This window comes from Arvicola amphibius, chromosome 5, assembly GCF_903992535.2.
Source record: "Arvicola amphibius chromosome 5, mArvAmp1.2, whole genome shotgun sequence".
Classification (NCBI taxonomy): domain Eukaryota; kingdom Metazoa; phylum Chordata; class Mammalia; order Rodentia; family Cricetidae; genus Arvicola; species Arvicola amphibius.
Genome location: NC_052051.1, coordinates 26,374,572 through 26,398,763, shown reverse-complemented (window position 1 = coordinate 26,398,763; position 24,192 = coordinate 26,374,572). Strand labels below are relative to the sequence as shown.

At 47.9% G+C, this 24,192-nt stretch overlaps 1 protein-coding gene across 4 annotated transcripts in view; it reads right to left on the bottom strand.

Moving 5' to 3' along the window:
- LOC119814394 (DNA (cytosine-5)-methyltransferase 3B) overlaps positions 1–23,158 on the bottom strand; it is a 36,436-nt gene extending 13,278 nt beyond the window's left edge. For 2 of the 4 annotated variants that reach the window (XM_038330059.1, XM_038330061.1), the window contains exons 1-12: positions 22,943–23,158; positions 11,724–11,901; positions 11,082–11,143; positions 10,128–10,244; positions 8,137–8,262; positions 7,393–7,587; positions 5,613–5,771; positions 3,878–3,985; positions 2,806–2,950; positions 2,338–2,397; positions 798–920; positions 623–667 (exon numbers count right to left, since the gene is read on the bottom strand). In XM_038330059.1, the coding sequence (XP_038185987.1) occupies positions 623–667; positions 798–920; positions 2,338–2,397; positions 2,806–2,950; positions 3,878–3,985; positions 5,613–5,771; positions 7,393–7,587; positions 8,137–8,262; positions 10,128–10,244; positions 11,082–11,143; positions 11,724–11,895 (1,312 nt within the window). In that variant the 5' untranslated portion in view covers positions 11,896–11,901; positions 22,943–23,158. The remainder of the gene's footprint in view (positions 1–622; positions 668–797; positions 921–2,337; positions 2,398–2,805; positions 2,951–3,877; positions 3,986–5,612; positions 5,772–7,392; positions 7,588–8,136; positions 8,263–10,127; positions 10,245–11,081; positions 11,144–11,723; positions 11,902–22,942) is intronic. The other 2 variants (XM_038330060.1, XM_038330062.1) reach the window with 2 other exon arrangements.
- Between the last annotated feature and the right edge of the window lie 1,034 nt (positions 23,159–24,192).

The following is a 24,192-nucleotide window of genomic DNA, read 5'->3' as shown; positions in this document are numbered from 1 at the left end:
GTCAAGGGAACAGCCTGCGAGTCTTCTTGACCAGGTATTATAATAGTCAGTCTTACTAAGACTTCTCAAACCCACTTTGGCTTTTTTGTGTGATTTCGGTAGGAATAGGAACGCGGCATGGGCCTTGTCTGAGCCCCAAGCATTAAACTAACAAACATTTCCCAGGTCCAGAGACATAGTTTCTCACTCACTACTAAGCAACGATCACTAAGGACTAAGGAGAAGAAAGTTGGGAAGGCAAAGATCTCACACATTCAAAAACTCTATTAGGTTGGTTCTGGGCCAAAATGAATGCAAGGAAAGCAGTTACTGGGACAATAGCAAATTAATTCATGGAAAGCTAAAGGTACCAATGCTTGGCCAAAATGCTGCATCTCCCATTGTCCCATACTGTGATCTCCCTGGTCAGTAACCTCAGGACAAAGTCACATTCAGTTAAAAATAGAAGGAAATCCTATTACTTGGTCTAATAAATTTAGGAACTGGTACACAGGGAGCAGGAGTGGTCCTCATCTAGATCAATGCCCAGGGCTCTGGATTAAAACCATGAAGAAAATCAAAACCTGCCTAAGGCAGACGTGGATGGAGCACCCAAGAAGGGAGGACCAGGAGACAACAGTACCTTCCAGATTGCCTTTGTTGTTGGCGACATCAGAAGCCATCCGTTCTGTGGAGGAAAGAGGGACAGGTGTGAAATAAGGAAGTCTTCTTTCCCATGCAGCCATGCACCTCTGTACCCCAGAGCAATAGTCTTAAGGACCTGCTGCTCCTGCTGCTGCACACTCCCCCAAAATCACCTCGGCTCTCATCATCCTCCCCTCGGTCTTTCCCGCCATAGCTATTGGTCTTGAGGCGCTTGGGTGGGGGACAGTAGTCAGCAGAGGCAGAGTCATTGGTTGTGCGTCTTCGACTTTTGTTCTCTGAAAGGTAAGCAGACAGACTTGACTCAAGGCTAAGAGACAAGGCAGGCCTGGGACAAGACCATGCTGTACCTGGGATCCAGTTGCATCTAGAGCAGAGGGCTGTGATGGGATAGGGAGCCCCAGAGGGGAACCAAGAGCAGAGGCCAGTTCCAAGTTCCCCACATGGGAAGCAGGCCAGACTCATGCTCCTTGGGCTAACACGTCTGAGTGTGGAGGAGAATCCATCCTTCTAGAGCCAGCCCTGACCACATGCTGGCCACAACTGGGGCTGAGGTCCTACAGTGATGCCCACCACAATGCCCAACGGGGGCATGGAGCTACTCAGTATTTGAATTGTCAATAGGAACGAGATTTTACACTGAGAGTCACGTCCAAATTATCAAGGTATTCAATTGAATTGACTTAAACAATGGAATCCACTTTAGCCAATGTTATAATATTAGTTAATATGGTGATGTCTATTAACCAATATGTTAAGACATCGCTAAAAAACTGAAATCTAAATTTTTATAATAATTTTGAAAGTAGATTAACGTATAAACACTAATTTCAGCTATTCCATAACTAGAAAATTATTAAATTGATTTTTTTATTGCTGAGTGTGATAGTACATGCCTTTAGTGACAGCACATGCCTTTATTGACAGCATTCAGAAAGCACAAACAGAAAGTTCAGGATCACCCAAATCTACATAGAAGATTCTAGAACAGTGAGGGCTATCTTCAGACCCTGTTTTAAAAATATATTTTAATGTGGTTCACATTCTAGTGTTTATATAGACTCATACTACAAATTATTAAATTTGACTCCTCCAACTAAGAAAATAATTTTTTTCTGTGACAGGGTTTTTCTGTGTAGCCCTGGCTGTCCTTGAACTAGCTGTGCAGGCTGGGTCTTGAATTCTGCCTGCCTTTGACTTCTGAGTGCTGGGATTAAAGGCATGTGCCACCATGGTCTGGCAAGGAAAATAAAATTATAAACCCATCAAAATTCATAAGGAAGTGTGATGACACACTCCTAATCAAAATCTAACCTGGGATATGAGGCCCAGTCTCTAGAACTTCTAAAAACATGGTCACTGAGATAGCCAGGCAGTAGCGACTATAATCCTGAACACAGTCTCCAAATATAAACATATTATTTTAAAAACACCAAAATTCAAAGAGCCTTTGATGATAGAGTGACAATTACCAGTGCCTATACATGTCATTAATGTCAGAAACAAGAGAGATGGTGAGATAAACCAAAGAGTGTAGAAGGCTGTGCACCCGTGGTTAGCCTGGGGTCAGTGAGGGTGGGGAGTGAAGGGGAGGGAGCTTAGGTGACTGGATTCTTCTCCAGTGACCCTGTAGATACCAAGAGATTGCAAGATAGAGGGAGGAAAACAGAACCTTCAAAGATGGTAAGGGAATACCGTGTCTCCTGGGTTCTAACTTCCTACTGCCTGAACGACGCACCTTCGAGTTATTAACCACTTTTGCAGGAAAACAAAACAAAAACATTATATTAGGGGGTGTTCAGGTCCAACCTTCCCTTCGTTCTGTGGAACCATGGGTATATTCAGGGAAATAAGAGACCTGCCAAAATGGCAGGTAGCAAAATGTATTTATTTTTTTATTTTAAGTAAGAACGGCCACAACGGTAAAGGATGACTTTGGACATGTGGGAAAGATTAATTGCACACACCTGTGGCAACAGTATGGCCAGGGAAGCCTGACAAGGCAGGAGACGGCCCTCAAGTTTTCAGAGGCTTTAACAGCACTGGGGTCTACAGGCTCCAACAAGTGGGCCTTGCTTTCTTGGCCCAATGAGAATGCTGGGCTGCGCCCGTGTGGCTGAGGGCTATATCATCTGCACTGATATAGATTTATTTTACTCCTACCTGGTTGCTTGTTGTTCGGTTTGAGGCCCTCGATGCCAGTGGGCTTGAAGCCCCCATGGGCCCACTCTAGCATGGGCTTCAGCTGGTCTTCCAGGGAGTCTCCCGGGTTGCTAGGGAAGGTCTTGCCAGCTCGCACCCTGGCTCTCTGCCAAGACACAAATAGAGGCAACGTCTGTCCATGAATGGGAGTGAGAGAATGAGGTATGTGCCAGGGTGAACCCAGGGATTCCTCCTGCTGGGGCTTGTGTTCCCTAAAGACTGGTGTCTTTCATAGTTGGACAGCTGTCTTGGGCTACATTATGTAAAAGGGATCTGCTTTTGAGAAACAATAGAGACATAGTGATCTAGATATTTTCAGATCCCTAAAAAAAGATTGATTAAGCTGAGCAAATTGAGGAGTAGTAAGTAGCACATGCCTTTAATCCCAGCACTTGGGAGGCAAAGGCAGATGGGTCTCTGATTTTGAGGTCAGCATGGTCTACAGAGTTCCCCATGAGTGGCTCCGTAGCAACTGGGAAATCCTTTCTCAAAAAAACAAAAGAAAAAAAACGGTAGAAGCAAGCCTCGGGCTGTTCCATCCCCATCTCCAAGAGAGTTATGTCTTCTGAAATAATGAAGCATTCATTATTTCAAGGGTCAAGAGAACCGGTACATATTATTTAGGCACTTTTCTATGTGGCAATAGGGCTGTCAGGGCTAGAGTGAGTGAGCTAAGCCGACAGCCTACTGATTCTGGGGGATAAAATGTCTACAACTGTAGTAAGAGAAACTGTCTCCTCTATGCTTAGAAATCCTGTTCAGAGCTTGGTAAAGGCCCTTTTTAGTAGTATCACTAGGTGACTGCAGAAGCCAAGAACCATCCTGTCTTCCTGATTATCAGTATTAGCAACTTACTATTGAACCCTTTGGAACCAATGAAGCCCTTCCAAGGTCAGAACCCTTCTCCCCTTTCACTTCCTTGGTAACTCGGCTTGCAAGCCCGTCTTGAAGGACACCTCCAACAGCTTTGTCTCAATAGGTATCTTCTCTGCCTACAGGGCAATAGCCTCGTTAGCACCCACACCCATGTTACCTCCAGAGTGTGGTATATGGCCTTCCTATAGGAAACCAGCTTATTGAAGGTGGCCAGGTTAAAGTGCTGGCTGAACAGCCCCAGGGCCATGAGTTTGTCAGCAGAGACCTAGGAGAGAAAAATAAGATTATGATCAACTCCCATCTGAGCCGAATGTGCACTGGCTCACCCAGAGCCAATCTGGTGACAACTGACAGACGCCAGGACTGAAACATGAAAGGCAAAGGAGAAATAACACAGAGCAGATTTGGCAACTGAGAAACTCCAGATGTGGGTAAGAAGGATAACTGAAGGGGCTGGAGAGATGGCTCAGAGGTTAAGAGCATTGCCTGCTCTTCCAAAGGTCCTGAGTTCAATTCCCAGCGACCACATGGTGGCTCACAACCATCTGTAATGGGGTCTGGTGCCCTCTTCTGGCCTTCAGGGATACACACAGACAGAATATTGTATACATAATAAATAAATAAATAAATAAATAAATAAATAAATAAATAAATAAATAATTTAAAAAAAAAGAAGGATAACTGAAGCAAAATTAGATATAGCCTGTGTCCCGCTCATGTGTGCATACATTTGTGTGAACAGCATGAACGTCCCTGAAACTGTCCCTGATTTATCTGAACACGTTCCTTACCTTCGGGTGTACGTGGTAACTTGACTCCCAACCAATGAGAACTCCCTGCAATTTCACTTATGTCTTTTTTTTTTTTTTTTTTTTTTCAAGACAGGGTTTCTCTGCAGCTTTAGAGCCTGTCCTGGAGCTAGCTCTTGTAGACCAGGCTGGTCTCGAACTCAGAGATCCGCCTGCCTCTGCCTCCCGAGTGCTGGGATTAAAGGCGTGCGCCACCAACGCCCGGCCTCACTTATATGTCTTGATCACTAATGGCAAACTCCCTTTAAGAAATGTATTATGGTTTCTCTGTGTAACATCCCTGGCTGTCCTGGAACTAGCTCTATAGACCAGGCTGGCATCGAACTCACAGAGTTCCACCTGCCTCTGCCTCCTGAGTGCTGGGATACACCACCACTGCAGGGCTGATTTTATATATTTGGTGTTTTTGTTTTCTTTTGTTTTTCAAGACAATGTTTCTGTGTGTAGCCCTGGTTGTCCTGGAACTCCCTCTGTAGACTAGGCTGGCCTCAAACTCATAGAAATCTGCCTGCCTCTGCCTCCCAAATGCTGGTGATCTAATGTGTTTAACAGGTAAGATTCAAATGAGGGCTGATGGGATGGGAGAACCTACCTAGCTAATACAGTTTTGTTTTAAATGGGTTTCTTTATGCAGCGTCTGTGTCTGTTTAAGGTGTGTTTCACAATACCTGTTTTAGGGGGAGGGTGCCCATGGAAGGCAAAGCATGGCATTGGACCTAGCACTAGAGTGCCACGCAACTGTGGGCACCCTGATGTAAGTGCTGCTTCCTTACTTTCCAGGTAGACAGGCTGCACACACCTTGAGTCCCAGATCTTAGGAGGCAGAGCCAGCCTAATATATATACTGAGTCATAGACCAGAGAGTTACAATGAGACCCTGTCACTAAGCATAAGAATAAAGAAGCTTATGTCCGATTCAGACAAGTAACACAAGAAGTGTTTCTCTTAACACAAGAAGTGTTTCTCTTAACTCCAGGCCCAGTGTAAAACTTACTGCATCTATATGCAGAATGTTGACGTCAAAGCCAACCCAAGAGAACCAAGGCCTCTGGTAGGAAGAGGCCTCCTTGCCATAGGACTCACCTCTGAAAACTTGCCGTCACCAAACCACTGTACCCATCGCATGCCAGGCATGGCCTGGCGCTTGGAGGTGGCTTTCCAGGACACCACCATGGCAGGCCACCAGGAGAATCCCTTGATTTTTCCCCACACAAGGTCACCTATTCCAAACTCCTTATCATCCTGGAAGAAGAACCAAAAGGAAGAATTGTCGTCACCAAGTCAGGTGAACCCTGCCTTGAAAAAAAGGCTGGCCATAAAATGTGACACATGAGATTGAGAAATAGCTCAGTGGTGTACAAAAAGGGGCCCAGGAAACATAAATTTGTTTTTATGGAATTTTTTTTTACTTTTCGTTGGTAAGGTTGTGTCCATATCTGGTTGTATGCATGCAACATACATGTCCCTGTCTCAGGGACTGAACTCAGGCGACACTGGGTGCCAAGTGTCTTTCTTATTTCACTTGTTTTTTGAAATATTTATTTATCTATTTATTATGTACACAATATTCTGTTTTGCATGTATGCCTGCAGGCCAGAAGAGGGCGCCAGACCTCTTTACAGATGGTTGTGAGCCACCATGTGGTTGCTGGGAATTGAACTCAGGACCTTTGGAAGAGCAGGCAATGCTCTTAACCACTGAGCCATCTCTCCAGCCCTTATTTCACTTTTTTTTTTTTTATACCACTGAGCCAGGTCACTGAGCTGAAAAATAAGTTATGAAAACATAAAGAAGCCCTTGGCGGGGCTGGAGAGATGGCTCAGTGGTTAAGAGCCCTGGCTGTTCTTCCAGGTCAATTCCCAGCAACCACATGGTAGCTCACAACCATCTGTAATGAGATCTGGCGCCCTCTTCTGGCGTGTGGGCATACCTGGAGGCATAATAAATAACTGAATCTTAAAAAAAAAAAAAAAAAAAAAGAAGCCCATGGCCATCCTTGAGTATATGTTCCTTAGCTAACTATAACTCTGCTTCACAAAAAACAACATACAGGACATTAGTAGGTATTATCAAGCATACAAAATTTGACATTGTCTAGATGCATATTCCCACTCAGAGGAAGGCTACCTGGTGATATAGATCAACAGTCTCAATCGGTTAAAAATGTTCCAGAGCCTGCATTCACAGTGTGAGAACAAACTATTACTTACCTAACAAAACTGCCTGAACAGGGTCAAAATTTCTAAAGCCATAAATATTGTCCAAAAAAGGTATGTCCACATGGTAACTATTCAAATGCCGGTGGGGATGAAAGAAAAGGCCATATTGTATTTGGAAAGTCTTTGGATTATAACTCTAGTAAAATTAGCAGAAATTCCTGTAGCATATTCTTATATTCCCTGCATTTGGTAAAACAAAGATTTGGTTACACAAAATCCTGTTTTGGTTTGTTTTGTTTTGTTTGGTTTTTTGTTGTTTTTTTTTTTTTTTTTTTTTTTGAGACAGTGGCTCACTATACAGACCTGGCATGAAACATCTATGTATATCAGACTTGCCTCTGCCTCATGGGTTTTATATGTATGACACAATCTTACACAATCTTTTAAACATAAATAAAATACTAGGCAGTGCTTGCTTGTGCCTTTAATCCCAACACCCGGGCGGCAGATGAGGAGGATCTCCGTGCCTTTGAGGCCAGCCTGGAACAAAAGTAAATTCCAAGGCACCCAGGGCTGTACAGAGGAACCACCTTGAAAATCCATAGCCGAGGGGGCGGGGGGGATTGAGTCACTAATTCTTACAGTTTTCTGTCCCCTGTACTTTGGGGATCTTGTGCAAACCTGGGCTCCCTTCTCAGTGGTACCTGATATTCAGTGCTGTCTCCATCTTTGCCTTCTGCCTCCAGCTGTGCAGTGTCCATGCTCTCCTGAAGGATGTCCTGGCTCAAGTCAATTGATGGGGTACTGCTGTTCTGAGGTGTCCCTTCTTCTGTGAGGGAAGGGCTGGCAGGGGACGACCATGGCGTGCTTGCTGACGATGATGCCCGACGCCTCCGAGACTATAGGTAGAAGACGAGATTGAGACCCAGTGAAGCAAAGCAGAAGAGGGTCCACAAACAGTATCCAACAGTATCCAACAGGTTCCCTGAGAATGAGAGTAGAAGAACAAACCAGCTCCCCCAGAAGACAGAGTTACAGGGACAGGGACTGGCAACCACGACCCCCAGGTAGGAGACAGAATAAACAGTGTGAGTGTGATGATAGGCAAGGACCAGAGGCGCTGAAGCTGAGCTCAGAGAGGATGGAGTCTCTGCATAACGGGCTCCTGTGCATCGGGAAACACATGTGGAATATTCTGAACCTGCTGGGGTTGCCTCAAGACAGCAGGAAAAGACATAAGAGACATGCAAGGTAGACGCCAGTGGCTTTCAGCTCCAAGGTGGGTCAGGGACCTCTTGCCCCCTCAAAGTAATTCCAAGTACGATGAGTCAGGAAAGAAAGAGGCCAGAGCCTGCAAGGCATGAGCGTGAAGAAAGCATAGGTTATATCCACACAGTCAATGCTGTGCAGCGAGTGAAGCAGATCTTGCAATCAGAGACAGGACCAACCCTGGTAGCCGGGAACTCCACGGGGTATTCCTGCACATGGTGTCGGCCCTGGCGGCCTCGGGTGATTCTGGGGGAGGCTCTTTGCCTCCCTAGGCTGGAGGTACTGTTGTTATTTCGGGTTCGCATCTGAAAGTAAGAAAGGAATAACACTGGACCTTAGGTGACTGGATGCAGGGGAACCAATGAAGGCTCCAAAGGCTCCTTAAGGCAGCCAAGTCAACCTGAAGTGAAGAAGACAATTGGATATAAACATGAGTCCCATGTCACAGCACCGATTTGACTACCTGGCAGCGGCACATGGAGACTAAGGAGTTGTTTGCCTTAAACCAGTGATTCTCAACTTTCCTAATGGCTGCGACCCTTTAATACAGTTCATGCTGTGACCCCCAGTCATAAAAATATTCCGTTGCTACTTCATAACTGTAATTTTGAAGGTGTTATGAATAGTAACATAAATATCTGGTATGCAGGATATCTAATATGTGACCCCTGTGAAAAACTCATTCGACCTCCACAGGGGGTCACAACAAGCATTATTCTAAAAGGCTCAAGCCTGAAAGTGCTGGCTTATTTAGGAAAGCACTGGGGATAGGGCATACATCAGAAAAGCTCAGTTTACTCAGAGTGGTATGAACCTGCCTGTGGCCACCATTTATTCAAATTCTATACAATTGATGGTTAGTGTGGCACCCTAAGAGCATGTCATAGGGGGCTGGAGAGATGGCTCAATGGCTAAGAGCTCTGACTGCTCTTTAGAGGACCTGGTTCAATCCCCGCTACCCAAGTGGCAGCTTACAATTGTCTATAACTCTAGTTCCTAGGAACCAGACATCCTCAAGACACATACGCAGGCAAAACACCAATGCGCATAAAAATTAAGAAAAAAAGAGCCAAGTTAAAATAACAGAGTTGAAGTAACTGGAATTCTTCTATGTGTACAATGAGGGGAGTACAAACTCATAGAAGGTGATATTACAGTAGCAGCCATTTCAACAACTCTTTGCCTGTTTTTTGTTCTGACTGGCGTATGTTTCTTTTGTTTCATTTTGTTTGAGATGGTATTATTCCTCTCTGGTCAAAGGTAGATTAGAACTCACTACATATACCAGCCTATTCAATGTTTTCTTGAGCCAGGGCAAACACTCATAGAAGACAATGACTCACATAAGCAACAGGCAACTGAGTCAACCACCCAGACAACTACAAATCCATCACATGTGTTAGTCATGTGAAAGAAATGGCATGATGAACAAGTAAGATATCAGCAATGTCTGAGGCTGACACATGTGTTCCAAAGTTTAAATCATTTGAGGGTTGTGAATATAGCTATACTGCTAGAATGCTTATTTCGTATAAGCTCTGGGTTTAAGCTCCAGCTGCAACCAGGTGTGAGGTGCATGTCTGCAATGCATCACGAGAGGCAGGTCCACCATGCCCTGAAGACTGGTCATGCCTCCAGCTCCTAGGCACCAGTGTTGCAGGAGTTCCACACACCCACGCTAAGTCTCATCCCCTGGCATCAGCAGGGATGTGCACTTAGACCTGATCACACACTGAGGGTGAAATACAGTCTGTTGTTACATTGGTGACATAATTCAGGACCCTGGAGCTTTAGTGGGGAAAGCAAATGATTGTAAAGGCTTCCTCAATGGGATTGTAGTCAGAAAATGTTGAAGATAACCAAATGTTAAGTGGCTTAGTTCATCAAGCGTTTGGTGCCATGTTCAGTATGTCCAACGGCCACAGCTCATCTGCTCTTCACTCTGTCAAATTAGGGAACTTGCCAAAGCCTGACTGCTCCTTGAGTTCGGTCCCTGGAATCTCCAGCTGGAAGTATAACCTATTCTCATGTGTTGTCACTGGCCTACAAACATCCAACACACATAAAATCAAATGTGTCCAAAAATTTGTTTAAATAATCGTCTAAGCCTTGTTTTCTTTGCAGGCCCAGGAATGGTGGGAGGTGCCTGAGCTCGGCAGGTGGGACTTACAGCTGGGCTTTCAGAGGGTGACCTGGTCTCCTTGGTCTCACGTGTGAGCTTTGGCATCAGTAGAACATCATCGCCGTCCCCATCCTCTGCCTCATCATCTCCATTTCCTGTCAGGTCCTATGGTGTTGAAAAAGGACGAAGTAAGGGAAGCAATGGTACAGAAGCCTCATTGCATTGACATTCCCCTACGAGTACCCAATGGTACAGAAGCATCATTGTATTGACATTACCCTACGAGTACCCAATGGTACAGAAGCATCATTGTATTGACATTACCCTACGAGTATCCAATGGTACAGAAGCCTCATTGCATTGACTTTACCCTACGAGTACCCAATGGTACAGAAGCATCATTGCATTGACTTTACCCTACGAGTACCCAATGGTACAGAAGCCTCATTGCATTGACATTACCCTACGAGTACCCAATGGTACAGAAGCATCATTACATTGACATTACCCTACGAGTACCCAAACTACATCCTATAATCACCTGGTTTTTCTCTATTGAAAACTTCACACCTGCTAATCACGTGATCATTCACAAATTCAAACTGGGTTGAAAAGATAAATCACCAGCAAGTTAAGGAAATGACTCTAATGCAGAATGCTGCCTGCCAGGCACCCAATCCATTTAGTCACAACACAAGTGAGAGGACAGGAGACACGGGGTGGTTAAGGCCACCCTGGCTTACAGTGACATCTAAGACAGCCAGAAACTGTCTCAAACAAACAACCAAACATCAGATATACCATGACCAAGGTGAGCCCATTCCAGAAACGAGTGAGTTTTGTTCTATTAGCATACTGATGACAGATAGGGAGACATAATATCAAATATACAGGAAGGAAGGAATAAAAGACTTTCGGGTGCAGGAAAGAATTTCATGTGTCTGGTTTCTCATGCAATATAAACCGAAAGGTGCAAAACCACATGCTGAGAAGAGGTGGTACCTGAGTGTAACTCAGCAGGCCGGAGACCTCCCTCTTTGACAGCCTTGAGCTTGATCTGCGGCCTGCAAGGAAGAGTTGGGAGTCCACATTTGGGAAGTAGGACAGTGGTCACCATCCTGGAGAGTGGCCTTGCTAAAATGCATCCTCAACATTATGTCTTGGGCCAACCCCAAACCAGTCATTTTAGGAAGCCAGTATCCCTCATCAGCTCCATGAGCTCACAGGGAAAAAGGACGGAGGGCCTGGATTCTGCCTTCCTCTCCACAAGCTAAGCATTAATATCTAAGGAGGAAGAGAAGCCCATTCCTTCATAGTCCACTCCATGTAACTGGTTGACCGGCTACATTTCCAACTTTCCCATGGCCAAGCAGCTCTTGGGATAAACAGGGAAACAGGCCACTTTTACCCATTTCACAAAGTCCTAATGGACACTGTAGATGTCAAGGACAAGAAGGGACAATACAGGGGACTCCAAACCAGTAGTGGAGGACTTTCAGGTAGTCTGGGAGCTTCTAAGAAGAAGAGGCAAAGCGGCAGCATCTCCTGATCATGATGAAGCCCATATCAACAGAAGATAACCAATGAGCCAGTCTCTGCTGAGACCAATCACGGAGCCTGCAGTGTCAGAGCTATGACACTCACCTCTGCTCTCTGGTGTGCTGTCTGCCTCTGTGCAGATTGCCTCCAAGACTGGGGGTGAGGGAGCATCCTTAGTGTCTGAGGAATGGTCACTACAGTTCCCATTGACAATGACACATTCCTCACCCCCACTGGCACCCTCTTCTTCATTCAGATGTCTGCTGTCTCCCTTCATTGTTTCCTGGGAGAAAATATCAGGATAAGTAGGAGAAATGGGGGCGTGAAGGGGCTGCATATTCCAAGTTTTATATCACAGGTTCTCTCTTTTCAGCCCAAGAGACCCCACGACACATTCTGAGGCTGATATCCTGTCCGTATTCCCAGAATCCTCCTAATTTGGAGGCTCACCAAATTTGGAGGCTCAGGACCTGGTTCAATGTGGCTGGCTAGGTGGGCTCGAAGTCCCAAGTCAGAAGAGGAGGGTGGTGCCAAGGCTGGGGTCTGACACTAGGGCTGCACTACAATTAGCCAGTACTTCAAATAATGCCAGTAGGGCATGCTTCCCTGGGCTCTTTTCCCTGCCCAGCCTCTGCAGAGCCTTGAGAAGCCAGTTCACTCTTTTCCATCATGACCCCTGCCGTCTCTAGGTCTCCTTCCCCTTGCCCCTCCTCTCAGAGGGCTTCTCAGCAGCACAAGACCCACCCCAGCCCATCCTCTAGGGCCCATTGGTCAGTAGTTGGCCTGTCACTCATTCCCTCCCTCATCAGCTGGGGGTGAATCCCAAGTTCTGAAGGGAAGGAAGGATGTAGGAAAAGCTGTGGCAAAAGGCTGTGGCAGTCACCAGGATTGACAGCTCTGATCAGCTATGGCCTTGCCCCACACCCAGGATTTGGTCTTCCTATTGCTGTCTCTCTAGTAATCCAGCTAAGACTGTGAGAACCAGGTCCTCAATGTAAGCCTGTGTGACCCTTGCCCTGACTCACACAACACTATGAGCACCAATTAGACATATGTACATGTAAGAATCTGTACCTGTCCGGGTGCACAGGTGCAATTGCTCAGTCAGTATAGGTGCTTGCCATGAAGACTTGGAACCACATGATGGAGAAACTCCAGCATTTCCCCTGATACATACAAACTCATGGTATACATACAAGTAGATTAAAAAAAAAGTGTGGCCAGGTAGTGGTGGCCCATGCCTGTAATCCCAGCACTTGGGAGATAGAAGCAGGAGGATTTCTGTGAGTTCAAGGTTTTTTTAGTTTGTTGTTTTGTTTTTTTTATTTTGTTTCTATGTAGTCCTGACTGCCTTTCTCCTGAGTGCTATGCTAGATCAGAATTAAAGGCATGCATACTGTCCTAAGTTTCTACCTTTGAACTGATTTTACAGTTATCCACGGGCATCAGGTTGCATCATGCCTGGAATCTCATCCCGTGTTCACGTTGTACAGCCCAAGGAAGTCACTCACCACATACCCTTGTGTGCAGGAACTCTGCCTAGTGAGCAGTTGCCGATCTGGCTTCTGGTCTCTTCCTTGCTCGACACTCACCACGAAAAGCTATCGACCAGGCAAACCTAGAAGCAGCACCTAGTGCTGCTGCCAGAGTACGTGATATGCTTCTTACCCACCAGGGGGCGCTGTGTAGCTGAGGATGAACAGGCCCTGTGTTGCCTGGGGGTATATTTAAAATTCATCCAAGGGAGCCCATACTGCCTCCTTTAAACTTGCCCAAGCATGAGCTCTCCCCAATCGGGGTATGTGGACCTCATTACAACTGCAGGCCAGAGCCAGAGCCAACCTTGGACTTGATAATGCAGGCTTTAGCTACAATCTCAGTCTCAGGCTAAACCTAACTAACCTGCTCCACCAGGGTTTTAAACTTTATCAAGATCCTTGGCTGATTAATCTGCACATTAAAGATTCACTGTTCTTCCACAGACAAACAGAAAATGAGCCTCCTTCACCTTCACCCATGCTCCACAGTGCTTGGACGTTTTCTCAACTCAAGGACTGTCTTCTGATCCCCAGGCTAGGGGAAGTGTCTGATCCCGTCCCATTAGCGACGCACCATGGCTTGGTAGAACAAAATGGCTCACTGTGGCCAGTTCCTGAGGCCAGAAAGGCAGAGACTTTCAGGAAGGCTGCTGCAATGTGTTCAGAATGAGCATTTCCCCTCAGACCATATCATTGTCACTGAGCAATCTGAGTGGCCTGCCGTGAGTGGGAGGCTGAACCCTAGTGGGACACTTGAGGGTCCACGCCCTCAAAGCACACTGCGAGGGGGGGCCATACAGTCAAGAGCTGGTGTGGAGTTGGAGCCCTAAAGCAAGGACATGCATGACCTCCTGCAGGGTCGGTGGTGGGTTTTCTCACACAGCCTTGGACTTCAGTCCCTCAGACCGGCCCTAACTGGGTCACCAGAAGCCAGATAGGAGTGGTGCCCTCTTCCTACACAGATCCAAGTGGACCTGCTGCCCAGAGCTGACAATGATTAACTACCTCAGACCTTCCCCCGGGGCATTAGCAGTGCCTAGTAGGCCAATGTCTGATAGGTGGGCGGCATCCCTTCCCACAAGCACACCAGTATCCCACAGAACTCCTGCCTGGTCCCAAAGCCAGGGCCTGGCAAAGAGCCCTGTCGTTCCTGTCCATTACCTGGGTGCCCTGCACAGGATGAACTGTACAGGGAAACTGTCTCCCTACACGTTGGGGCTGGAGAGGACTCTGTTAAAAGCACTTCTCTGGCAGAGTGGCTTGGGTTGCCCTGCAAGGTGGCTCACAACTGCTACAAGTCCAGTTACAGGGGTCTGACTGCCTCTTCTAGTCTCCTCAAAGACCACACCATGCTCACACATAGTACAGTCCAGGCCATTCAGGCCTACAAGTTACACCCTCCCCACACAACAAATGGGGAGGGCGCTATCAGACTGGATATATAACTTGGGTAAAGAGAACTTACTTGCCTAGCATTCATAGAGCCTGGCACCACCAAAAGTCAGTTCACCCTCAGGGATTGATAATATAATGCCAGATAACAAATCTCTTCCCAGGTACCTCATTTTGGCTTCTGGCAGCTCAAAGCTAGCATTTTCCTGAGTAATATGGCCCCTATCACAAGCCAATCACTTTTATCTACTTATTTTCCAGTAGGTTTGCTGAACTGGCTTTCTTCCCAGGGGAGGTCCTAACAGGTCACCACATTGTCTTGTCAAACTGAACATGGGTATTGTTCTCAGGTCTTTGCTGTATGTAGCCTGAACACAGCACATATGATTGGCATCTCCCACTGCCAACCATGCAGGAGAAATTAGGATGTCAAAAGTGACCCTGCCAATTCGAATGCTCAGGTAGTCTAGGGCACATACATGCCTTACTGATATTTCTGGAGACCAGCAGAACAGACCCCCTTATGTGCTATTAAGGATGCATCAGCCACCCAGGGGCCTGGAGGTACTCCATGGCATGATCTAGCATTGTGTTTACCTTCCCTAACCTTGGGAGCAAAGGTAATCTGACTGTTGCCCAGAGACAGGGTCCAGCATGTGACTCAATGGTGGGCAGCAGTGCAGGAACCAGGTCAGAGGAGATCAAATGCAATGTGGCAGACAAGAGGGGAAAATGACACCCCCAATTAGACTCAAGAGAAGGCCTAAGAGCTCCTACCAACCACAGGAATGAAGCTATGATTTGATGTCATCCTCCACGCTGGCCAGCAAAGCAGCTACTCCATAGCATCTTGTAACGTTAATGGCATTCAATGTGTCCCTGACAGGAAGGAGGGTGTCAAGGGCACTAAGGGAAAGTGGAAGTCTGTCTGGCCTACAGCCGCAGGAGAAAACAAAGGAAAGGGGCAGAGGGTGGACTTGAGTCTAACTTGCCAGGTTTAAGTAGCTCTCTGTAAGGGCATTGGCGATCCACAGCCTTCCTGAGTGTCACCCCCCAGAGAAACAGCAGCTATGCGACTTTTTACAGGAAGATACACTGTAGCTCAGAGGAAGCAGTGTCTAGTCAGGATCACACAACTGCAAGAGCCAGAGACTTAGTCCACTATAGTTCTTATCAAGCCTGGGAACATGGCAGAGGTATAATTAAAGTTTGTGGGGCTAGAGAGGGCTCAGAGACTAAGTTAGCATTTGTTGTTCTTCCACTGGACGCCCTCTTCTGGCCTCTGAGGATAATGCAAGTATGTGGTGCAGACACATGCAGGCAAAATACAACCATAAAAAGTAAATCTTGACCAAAAAAATAAATAGTTGCAGAGGGCCAGAGAGCTGGGTCATCATGCAAGAAAGCCACCAAGCCTGACAGTGGGAGTCCAATCCCCAGAACACAGAAAGGTGAGCAGAGCAAACTCGAGCTGTCCTAACCAAGTGTGCTATAGCACAGGTCCATGAGCACGTGTGTACTTAAACACTGTTTTCGTTGAAGGTTTATTTTGTTTCATTTAGGTTGTGAAGACAGGTACTCCCTATGTAGATCAGGCTGGCCTTGAACTCAGACCCACCTCCTGGCCTGTGTCTTGAGTGCTAGAATTAAAGGTGTGTACCATTGTGCAGAAGGAACACCCTGTACCCAACAGTCATGCTACCCTGCTGGTACAGAAGCACCAGAGCTTGTCTTAGAATAAAATTCTGCAAAGTTCCAAGAATCAAATCAGGATGTCTGCATGTCCCCCTCACATACCAGCGTGTCATTTGTGATAGAAGTGACCACTGATGGATGTGTAGTTTGAGGAGATGATAAAAAAAATCTAAGCCGGGCGGTGGTGGTGCACACCTTTAATCCCAGCACTCAGGAGGCAGAGGCAGGTGGATCTCTGAGTTCGAGGTCAGCCTGGTCTACAAGAGCTAGTTAGTTCCAGGACAGGCTCCAAAGCTATAGAGAAATCCTATCTCGAAAAAAAAAAAAAAAAAAAAAAGATGAAAATCTAGCCCAGGATATGGTTTTCTCACCCTGCCACACACCCTGCCTTTGATACCAGATGCCCCTGAAGCCAGGCATGGCAGTGAGTGACTAAAATATCAGCACTTGGGACGAGAGGACGGGGGGGGGGGGGGCCAAGGCCACCTGGGCAGTACAGTCAGATTCTGTCTCGAAAATAATTTGTATCGTGAGCTGGAGAGATGGCTCAGAGGTTAAGAGCACTGGCTGCTCTTCCAGAGGTCCTGAGTTCAATTCCCAGCAACCACATGGTGGCTCACAACCATCTGTACTGAGATCTGGCGCCCTCCTCTGGCGTGTGGGCATACATCGAGGCAGAATGATGTATACATAATAAATAAATAAATCTTTAAAAAAATAATTTGTATCCCAGTATCCAGTTGGTGGCTCACAAATGCCTAAGTCCAGTTCCAGGAGGTCTACTGCCTTCTTCTGGCTCCCATGTGCACTACATACATGTGGTACACATGCATATATGCATATGGTAAGACACTCACACAAAATAGAATTTTAAAAACAGGGGTTAGTTGGAGAGAGGGCTCAGTGTTTAGGAGCATGTATTGAGGGGCAGCGGAGGGCAGCTCCTGCCAGAAGGGGCCGTGTTAAAGTAGAAAACCTGCACATCACAACCATGCTATTCTTACATAGGCATTAGCCATTCTCCTCTAGCCGGTTTCCAGGGCTGAGGGTATAGTTCAGTTCTTGCCCTGAGCTTGAAGAAAGCCCTGAGCTCAATCCCAGACACCAGTGGCACACACCCAAAATCTACTTGGGAAGCACTTCAGAATTCTCACTGCAGGAGAATCAGAAGCTCAACGCAATCCTCACCTACAAAAAGAATGAGGTCGATCTGGACGATGTGAGACCTTGTCTCTAAAACATAAAAACAAGAAACGGTAGAAAAGCATAGATGGCGAGACTGGAGAGATGGCTCAGCAGTTAAGAGCAATGACACCTCTTCCAGAGGTCCAGAGTTCAATTCCCAGTAACCCCCATGGTGGCTCTCAACCATCTCTCGTGGGATCTCACGTCCTCTCTTCTGCTTAAGGGTGTACATGTAGGTAGAACACTTCTATACACGTCTATACATAAAAAAATAAATATTTTTTAAGGAAAGTATAAGAGGCATAAGCCACCTTCTGAGGACTGCCCCATTATCTGGGTGAGATTCAGATTTGTCCACCTCAGAGCCCTGAAGCAGGTCAGCAGGAAAGGTGTTACTGGTACCAACCTACACTGGAGTGTCTTGATCCAACACATCCTGTCAGCGCCTTATTGGATGAAGTCAGGTTGAGGCAGGGGCACTAGAAAGTCATTTCCAATGGAATTCCAATGCAGAACCCACTCCAAGCTAATGAGACTATCCCTGTTGGTGGTGCTGTTGAATGTAACCCTGGTTGACCTGGAACTCACTATGTAGTACAGGCTACCCTAGAACTCGTCACTTTTGTCTTAGCCTCCTGGAATGCTGAGTTTAGAGACACCAGATTCTATCCATTAACACACTGTGAGGGAAATAATTCTGTGACCAATTCTGCACACAACTAAAGAAATAAATGAGCCTGCCAGGCGGTGGGGGTACATGCCTTTAATCCCAGCACGTGGGAGGCAGAGGCACATGAATCTCTTGAGTTCGAGGCCAGCCTGGTCTACACCATGAGTTCCAGAACAGTCTACAAAGCTACACAGAGGAACCCTGTCTCAAAAAGCCAAAAAGAAAAAAAAAAAAAAGGGAAGAGGAGGAAAAGAAATAAATAGATGAGCCTTCCTACTACACCCAACCAAGGCAGGAGAAAGGCAGGGCCAACGGGTTTTTCCTAATTGACTTTTAGTTACAGCTAGGACACAGCTTTCTTCCGTGCTGCCTGGTGTCACCAATGTCAGTGTGGGAAGCTGCTGAGACTAGACCTTCCATCTTCTCCATGAAAGAGGGACCTATACCAGGCAAGCTAGATTCTATTCCAACTGGCTAAGGTTGATGGACTTAACTTTTGACCAGAAGAGATCAGGGAATATTTGTCATACATAAAAGTGAGAGAGTAGCCAGGCGGTGGTGGCTCAGCCTTTAATAGCAGAGCTCAGGAGACAGAGGCAGTGAGTTCCAGGCCAGCCTGGTCTACAGAGCGTGTTCCAGGACAGACAGAATTGTTACACAGAGAAACCCTGTTTCAAAAAAGCAAAAACAAAAAACAAAAGACACAAGAAGCTAAACAAACCAAGTCCAGGAGAGAGAGAAAAAAAAACACCATTTTAGAAACTCTACTCCCAAATCTCAAGCAAAGCACTGAAAGAGCCCACTGCCCAAAAGCCCAAAGTAGGTTCATTTGTTGAGCCACCAGTTAGGTCTTCTTTGAGGGGTGTTGCCAAACCTGACCAGGGCCTCATGCAAGCCTAGTGTATCCTACAGCGGAGCTCCTAGGTCCCATTAACAACTGATCCCACTCAAACTGAGATAAAAGTTTCAACATCAAATGTTGAGCTGAGCTGGGTGGTGGTGTACACCTTTAATCCCAGGTAGGGGTAGGTAGATGTCTGTGAGTCCCAGGCCAGCCTGGTCTACAGAGTAAATTCCAGGACAGCCAGGGCTACACAGAAAAAGCCAGTCTCAAAAAAAGATAAATAAAAATAAAAATAAGCTAAAACATGTTATTCTGTGTGCATACACAGCACAACGCATTAAACCCAGGGCCCCCATGTGGCTGGAAACTACATCCTCTACATTGGACTCTCAGTCTTTCCTTTTGTTCACTCAAGGGAACTTCAGCATCTCCAGCTCCCATAAAGCAAACTCTATAGACAGAGCCGGGTGGTGGTGGCGCACACCTTTAATCCCAGCACTTGGAAGGCAGAGGCAGGCGGATGGATCCCTGTGAGTTCGAGGCCAGCCGGGTCTACAAGAGCCAGTTCCAGGACAGGCTCCAAAGCTACAGAGAAACTGTCTTAAAAAAAAAAAAAAAAAAAAAAAAAAAAAAAAAAAAAAAAAAAAAAACGGGCTGGAGAGATGGCTCAGCAGTTAAGAGCATTGCCTGCTTTTCCAAAGGTCCTGAGTTCAATTCCCAGCAACCACATGGTGGCTCACAACCATGTGTAATAGGTCTGGTGCCCTCTTCTGGCCAACAAGCATACACAGACAGAATATTGTGTACATAATAAATATTTTTTTAAAAACCAAATAAATAAATAACAGAACAAGGGAACTCAGGGCACCTCCTTCTTTGTAGAATGTCGACCCTGGGCTCTGCTCATGTTACCTCAGATTACCACCCTACAATGGATTTTAATTAAACTTAGGGCTTTCCTCAACATATTGACAATGAGCAATTAATTAGTCCACTAACCTAAAAATATGGGCAAAGGTGCAATCATATCCACTTCTCAGCTAGGAGGGTGCTTCAGAAAACTAACTCAACACAGCAACAAGAATGTGTGTCCCCAGCCAGAGGCAGACCTCCAAACACCTGCAATGTGCTGCGCTGCTATCCTTCTGCAGGGCAGTGGTCCTGCGATGATGACAGGCGCTAAAGTGTAAATGTCCCCTACTAAGAGCCGGTCACAACCAGGGAGGTGACTAGATCTCCCAGAGCCCCATCACCTATAAAGAGGCCCCCCATGGGATTCACAAAGTCCCACTTGCAAAGGACATGACAAACAGACTTACTCTGAATTACAAGTATTGAGGGAGGCAATGGATGGGGGTTAGGGAGGAGAGGAAAGGAGGTCAGGCAAGCCCATCCTGGTAAGTATACACCTGAGGCCAGGCCTGGTGACACATGCCAGCACTTGGGGGCAAGGAAGCAACGCTATGTTTGAAACAGATTATGTAACAAAAAAAAAAAAAAAAAAAAAAAAAAAGGCCCTATTATTTCCTAAGGAAAAAAAAAATCCACCAGGTCTGAGATTGCCCCTTGTACCACAGTAAAGGACCCGGGGAAACTTCAGGTTTAGCAAGGGCTATCTCAGAAATGCTTATCTGGAACTGACATGGAAGTTGGTCTGGGACAAAGAAATGCCAGGGGACATTTCCCTGGATGGAGTGTTTGTCCAAACGTCCACTGAAATCGGGTGCCTCGGGCTGCCATAATGAGGGGTGACAGGCGTCTCCAGGTCACAGGCACCACATGGCTGGAGGAAGGGCAGGCAGAAAAGCAACCTCCCCAGCCCCACCTCCCTTCCTCCTCCCTCAGCCCCCTGCAGCTCCCAGATCCTCTTCTCCCCTCCCCCAACCTTTGTAGGGGTAAGGGTTTTGCCTATGGCTTTAAAGAGGATGTGGCTGGCCTCAGCAGCCTCAGCAGCCCCTTTGTCTTGGCTCTCTCCACCCCAACAGGAAAGGTGAAGGATTTTGCTTAGCTTTACAATTACACCTTCAGTTAGCCTCACGCTCGGAGGGGGAAGGAGCAAAAAGTAGCCCCAACCATAAAAACACGGCCCTTTTTCAAAGGGAACAAAGGGGGCTGGTGATGGAGAAGGCTCTGCAGGTAAAGGTACTTGCAGCCAAGGCTGACGACCTAAGCTCACTCTCCAGATCCACATGGTGGAGTGTACTACTTCGAGTTTTCCTGACCCTCACAATGGAGCCACATTCGTATACACGCATATAAAATAAAGTCTAATAATTTTTTAAAGGAAACAAAGACAGCCCTTCCTGCCAACTCCCCAGTCACAGACAATGATGGTTTAGAAACGCTTCCATAACTAAGAATGAAACAGTACCTCAGGAAGGCAGGAAAAGGAGGGGCTGGCAAAGGTGATTCTCCATTCTGCTCTCAGCACAGGCTACCTCAACAGTCACGTGCTGGGGCCTACTCTAGGTGCCACTGAGTGTTCCTCCCCACCACCTTAAAGATGGAAGGTTTTAGAGCTGAACCAAGCTTCATCCCTGATCCTTGTGAGGGCTGTTCCTATTGCACGAATGTAACAACTAAGACAATGGGCCAGAACTCTAATTGCTTTGCAATAATACCATCTAAGCACAAGTCCAAAGCTACAGGCAAGCCCGTGCTGGGAGGTAATGAGGCCAACCTACATAAACACAAATGCTTGCTGCATTACCAACCCTACAAAAGTTTTACCTTGAAGGTGGGAGATGCAACCCAGTAGTAGATGGCTTGCCTGAAATAAGACCCTGGATTGGGTCCCAAAGCACCTTTTTTGGGGGGAGGAGGGAGCGTTTAAGATTCCCAAATCTGGAAAGGCTAAGTATATACCTGAGGTTTCCAAGGACCAGCACACAAGCCTTAACAGGCCTAGCGGACACAGGAGGGTCAGTGTCGCCAGTCCCACCAAAACCCACAACATCCACAAGTCAGGAAGCAATCACTCTACTGGGCCTTTAATTACTTTTCATTCATACGCCTCAGACTGCAAAGCGGGAATCACGGACTCCGTGCTGCAAGCCTCAAGGATGTAGGGGGCTGCAGGCTGGAGGCAGAGGCATGTGGAGACCACAGGACTGCAGCCACAGGTGGATAGAGCAAGACACACTGCGCCTCTAGGCAGTCCATCCTTGTGACCGCAGGTCTCCGTTTTCCCGATTGAACCTTCTAGCCTGGAAGAACTAACTCCACAGGCTAGCAATCCCTGAAGTAAGTACAGACGCTTGCATGCTAGTAAGTGAAGGCAGAGATTTCTTTTGTTTTATTTGTTTGTTTAATTAAGGTCTCTGTGTAGGAATTGGGAAGTGGGGCCACCTCACCCCGGAAGAAAGTTAAGAATGGAAAGTGAGCCCCTAGGGCAGCCGGCGTGGTGAGGCACCGCCCCCAGCTCCTCCCTGGCCAGGTGTGCTCAGGCGGCCCCTCCCAGCCGCCGGCTGCACCTCAACTCAGGTGGCTCCGCTCCGGAGGACCCCGGGGACAACGCCCATCTCGCATCCCCACTGGCCGGTACCCAGAGCACCATCCCAACCTGGGGGTGTCCGTCACGCGAAGTTCCAAGTCAGAAGGGATCCACATTCACCGCTACCTTGACGAGACAGCTTCTTCCTCTACATCCGGACCATCCCTCCCTGAGGAGGCTCCGGGTGAGCCGGGGCCAGGTAAGGACACTAGGTCCCGGGGACAGCCACCCGTCGAGCCCCATTCCGCTCCCAAGTGCCCTCAACTCGAGATTCCAGAGAAGCGACACATCTCCTTCCCTGAACTCTTTTAAAGAATCGGGTGCAGTGGAGGCGACGCTTCCTCTGCCCCCATGCCTGGTACCCGTGTCCCCGTCCCGCTAAGCACCACGCGCCCCGTTCCCTCCGGTTCCCCGCAAACCTGCAGGCGCCTCTAGGGGACCTGTCGCCCAGGCACCCACCCAACCCCAGACTCCAGCTTCCGGTTCCCTGGAGCGCGGGGCGCTCACCTGCCGCGAGGCTTGCTGTGGCGCGGCGCCGTAGTCCCGCTGCGGGTCGTGGCCAGCGGACGGCGCGGGGTGCCCGGCTCGCGAATCTCCGGCGGCGATCGCCGCGCTACGTTTACTTGGGCCGCTTAACCCCCGCGCTGCCGGCCGGGAGCGGCCGTGCGCTCGCCCGCGCGCCAGTGGGCCGCCCGGGTTGGTTCGGGGCGTAGAGGCGGGAGCGTCCACGCGGGCTGCAGCTGCGAGGCGAAGGGAGGCGGCGAGGACGCTGTGGGCCCGGCGAGCACGGGAGTGGGTGGGGAGGGGGCGGCGCCGCTGCCCTTGTAGCCCCGGCCCGGCCCTCGCCCCGCCCCCGCCCGGGGGCGCCCCCAACGCAGCCACTCACCAGCCGGCCGGGCCAAGGGGACGGGCGAGGGAGATTTGAAATCCCTCCCGAGCCTCCTAGCCCCGCCTCCTCGGGTGCCGCCCCTGGGACCCCTATGTCTGGAGAGTCACCCTCGGGAATGATCTGATCCCACGGGGACTCCACCTGAGACCCCCCTGTGCTGTCCCCCACGCCCGAGCGGATGCACACACGCACATGCGAGCACACACTGGCAGGTCTGGATGCCAGACCCAGAGAGGGAAGAGCTCCCGCTGGAGTCACACAGCAACCCTGCATCCGCTTTTCCACCATCCCTCCGCTGCAAGGCTGGCCGGGGCACTGCTGTGGCCTTGCAGGTCACCAGCTGGGAACCCCGTTACTGCTTCCTGCCTTCACCCAGCTTCGCCTTTGTCAGCCATTTTGAAGGGAAAAGAGGCCCTTCGAGGAAGAAGAAGCATTCGTGTTCACCCGACTACCTGGATTCTCGTGCCAACTGGGGAGAAGTACTACTCCGCAGCTTAGGGCTGCCTCGGCCATAAGTTCCACTGGGAAAACAATATAACAGGCACCTGACGTTTATATTTCTTTCTTGCCTGCTTGTTGTCTGTCCCCATACTTTAGATGGTGAACACCAAAGTAGATACTAAATAAATATATGCTAAATGAATGAGCGGAACGAACGATGGAATGACGAACTACAAGGCCAAGCACGTGCTGGCTCCACTAGCCTTCACAAATCTCCTACTCTGTTGGCTCCCTGACTTCACTCCAACCTCTTCTCCGTTTTACTGTGCCTCAGATGCTCCAAACATTTTCCTTAAGATGAATGAGTGCTTTGGTGTCTCTTTCCCCCTTAGACTCTGTTTCCTTACGTCTGTCACAGGAGGAAGCT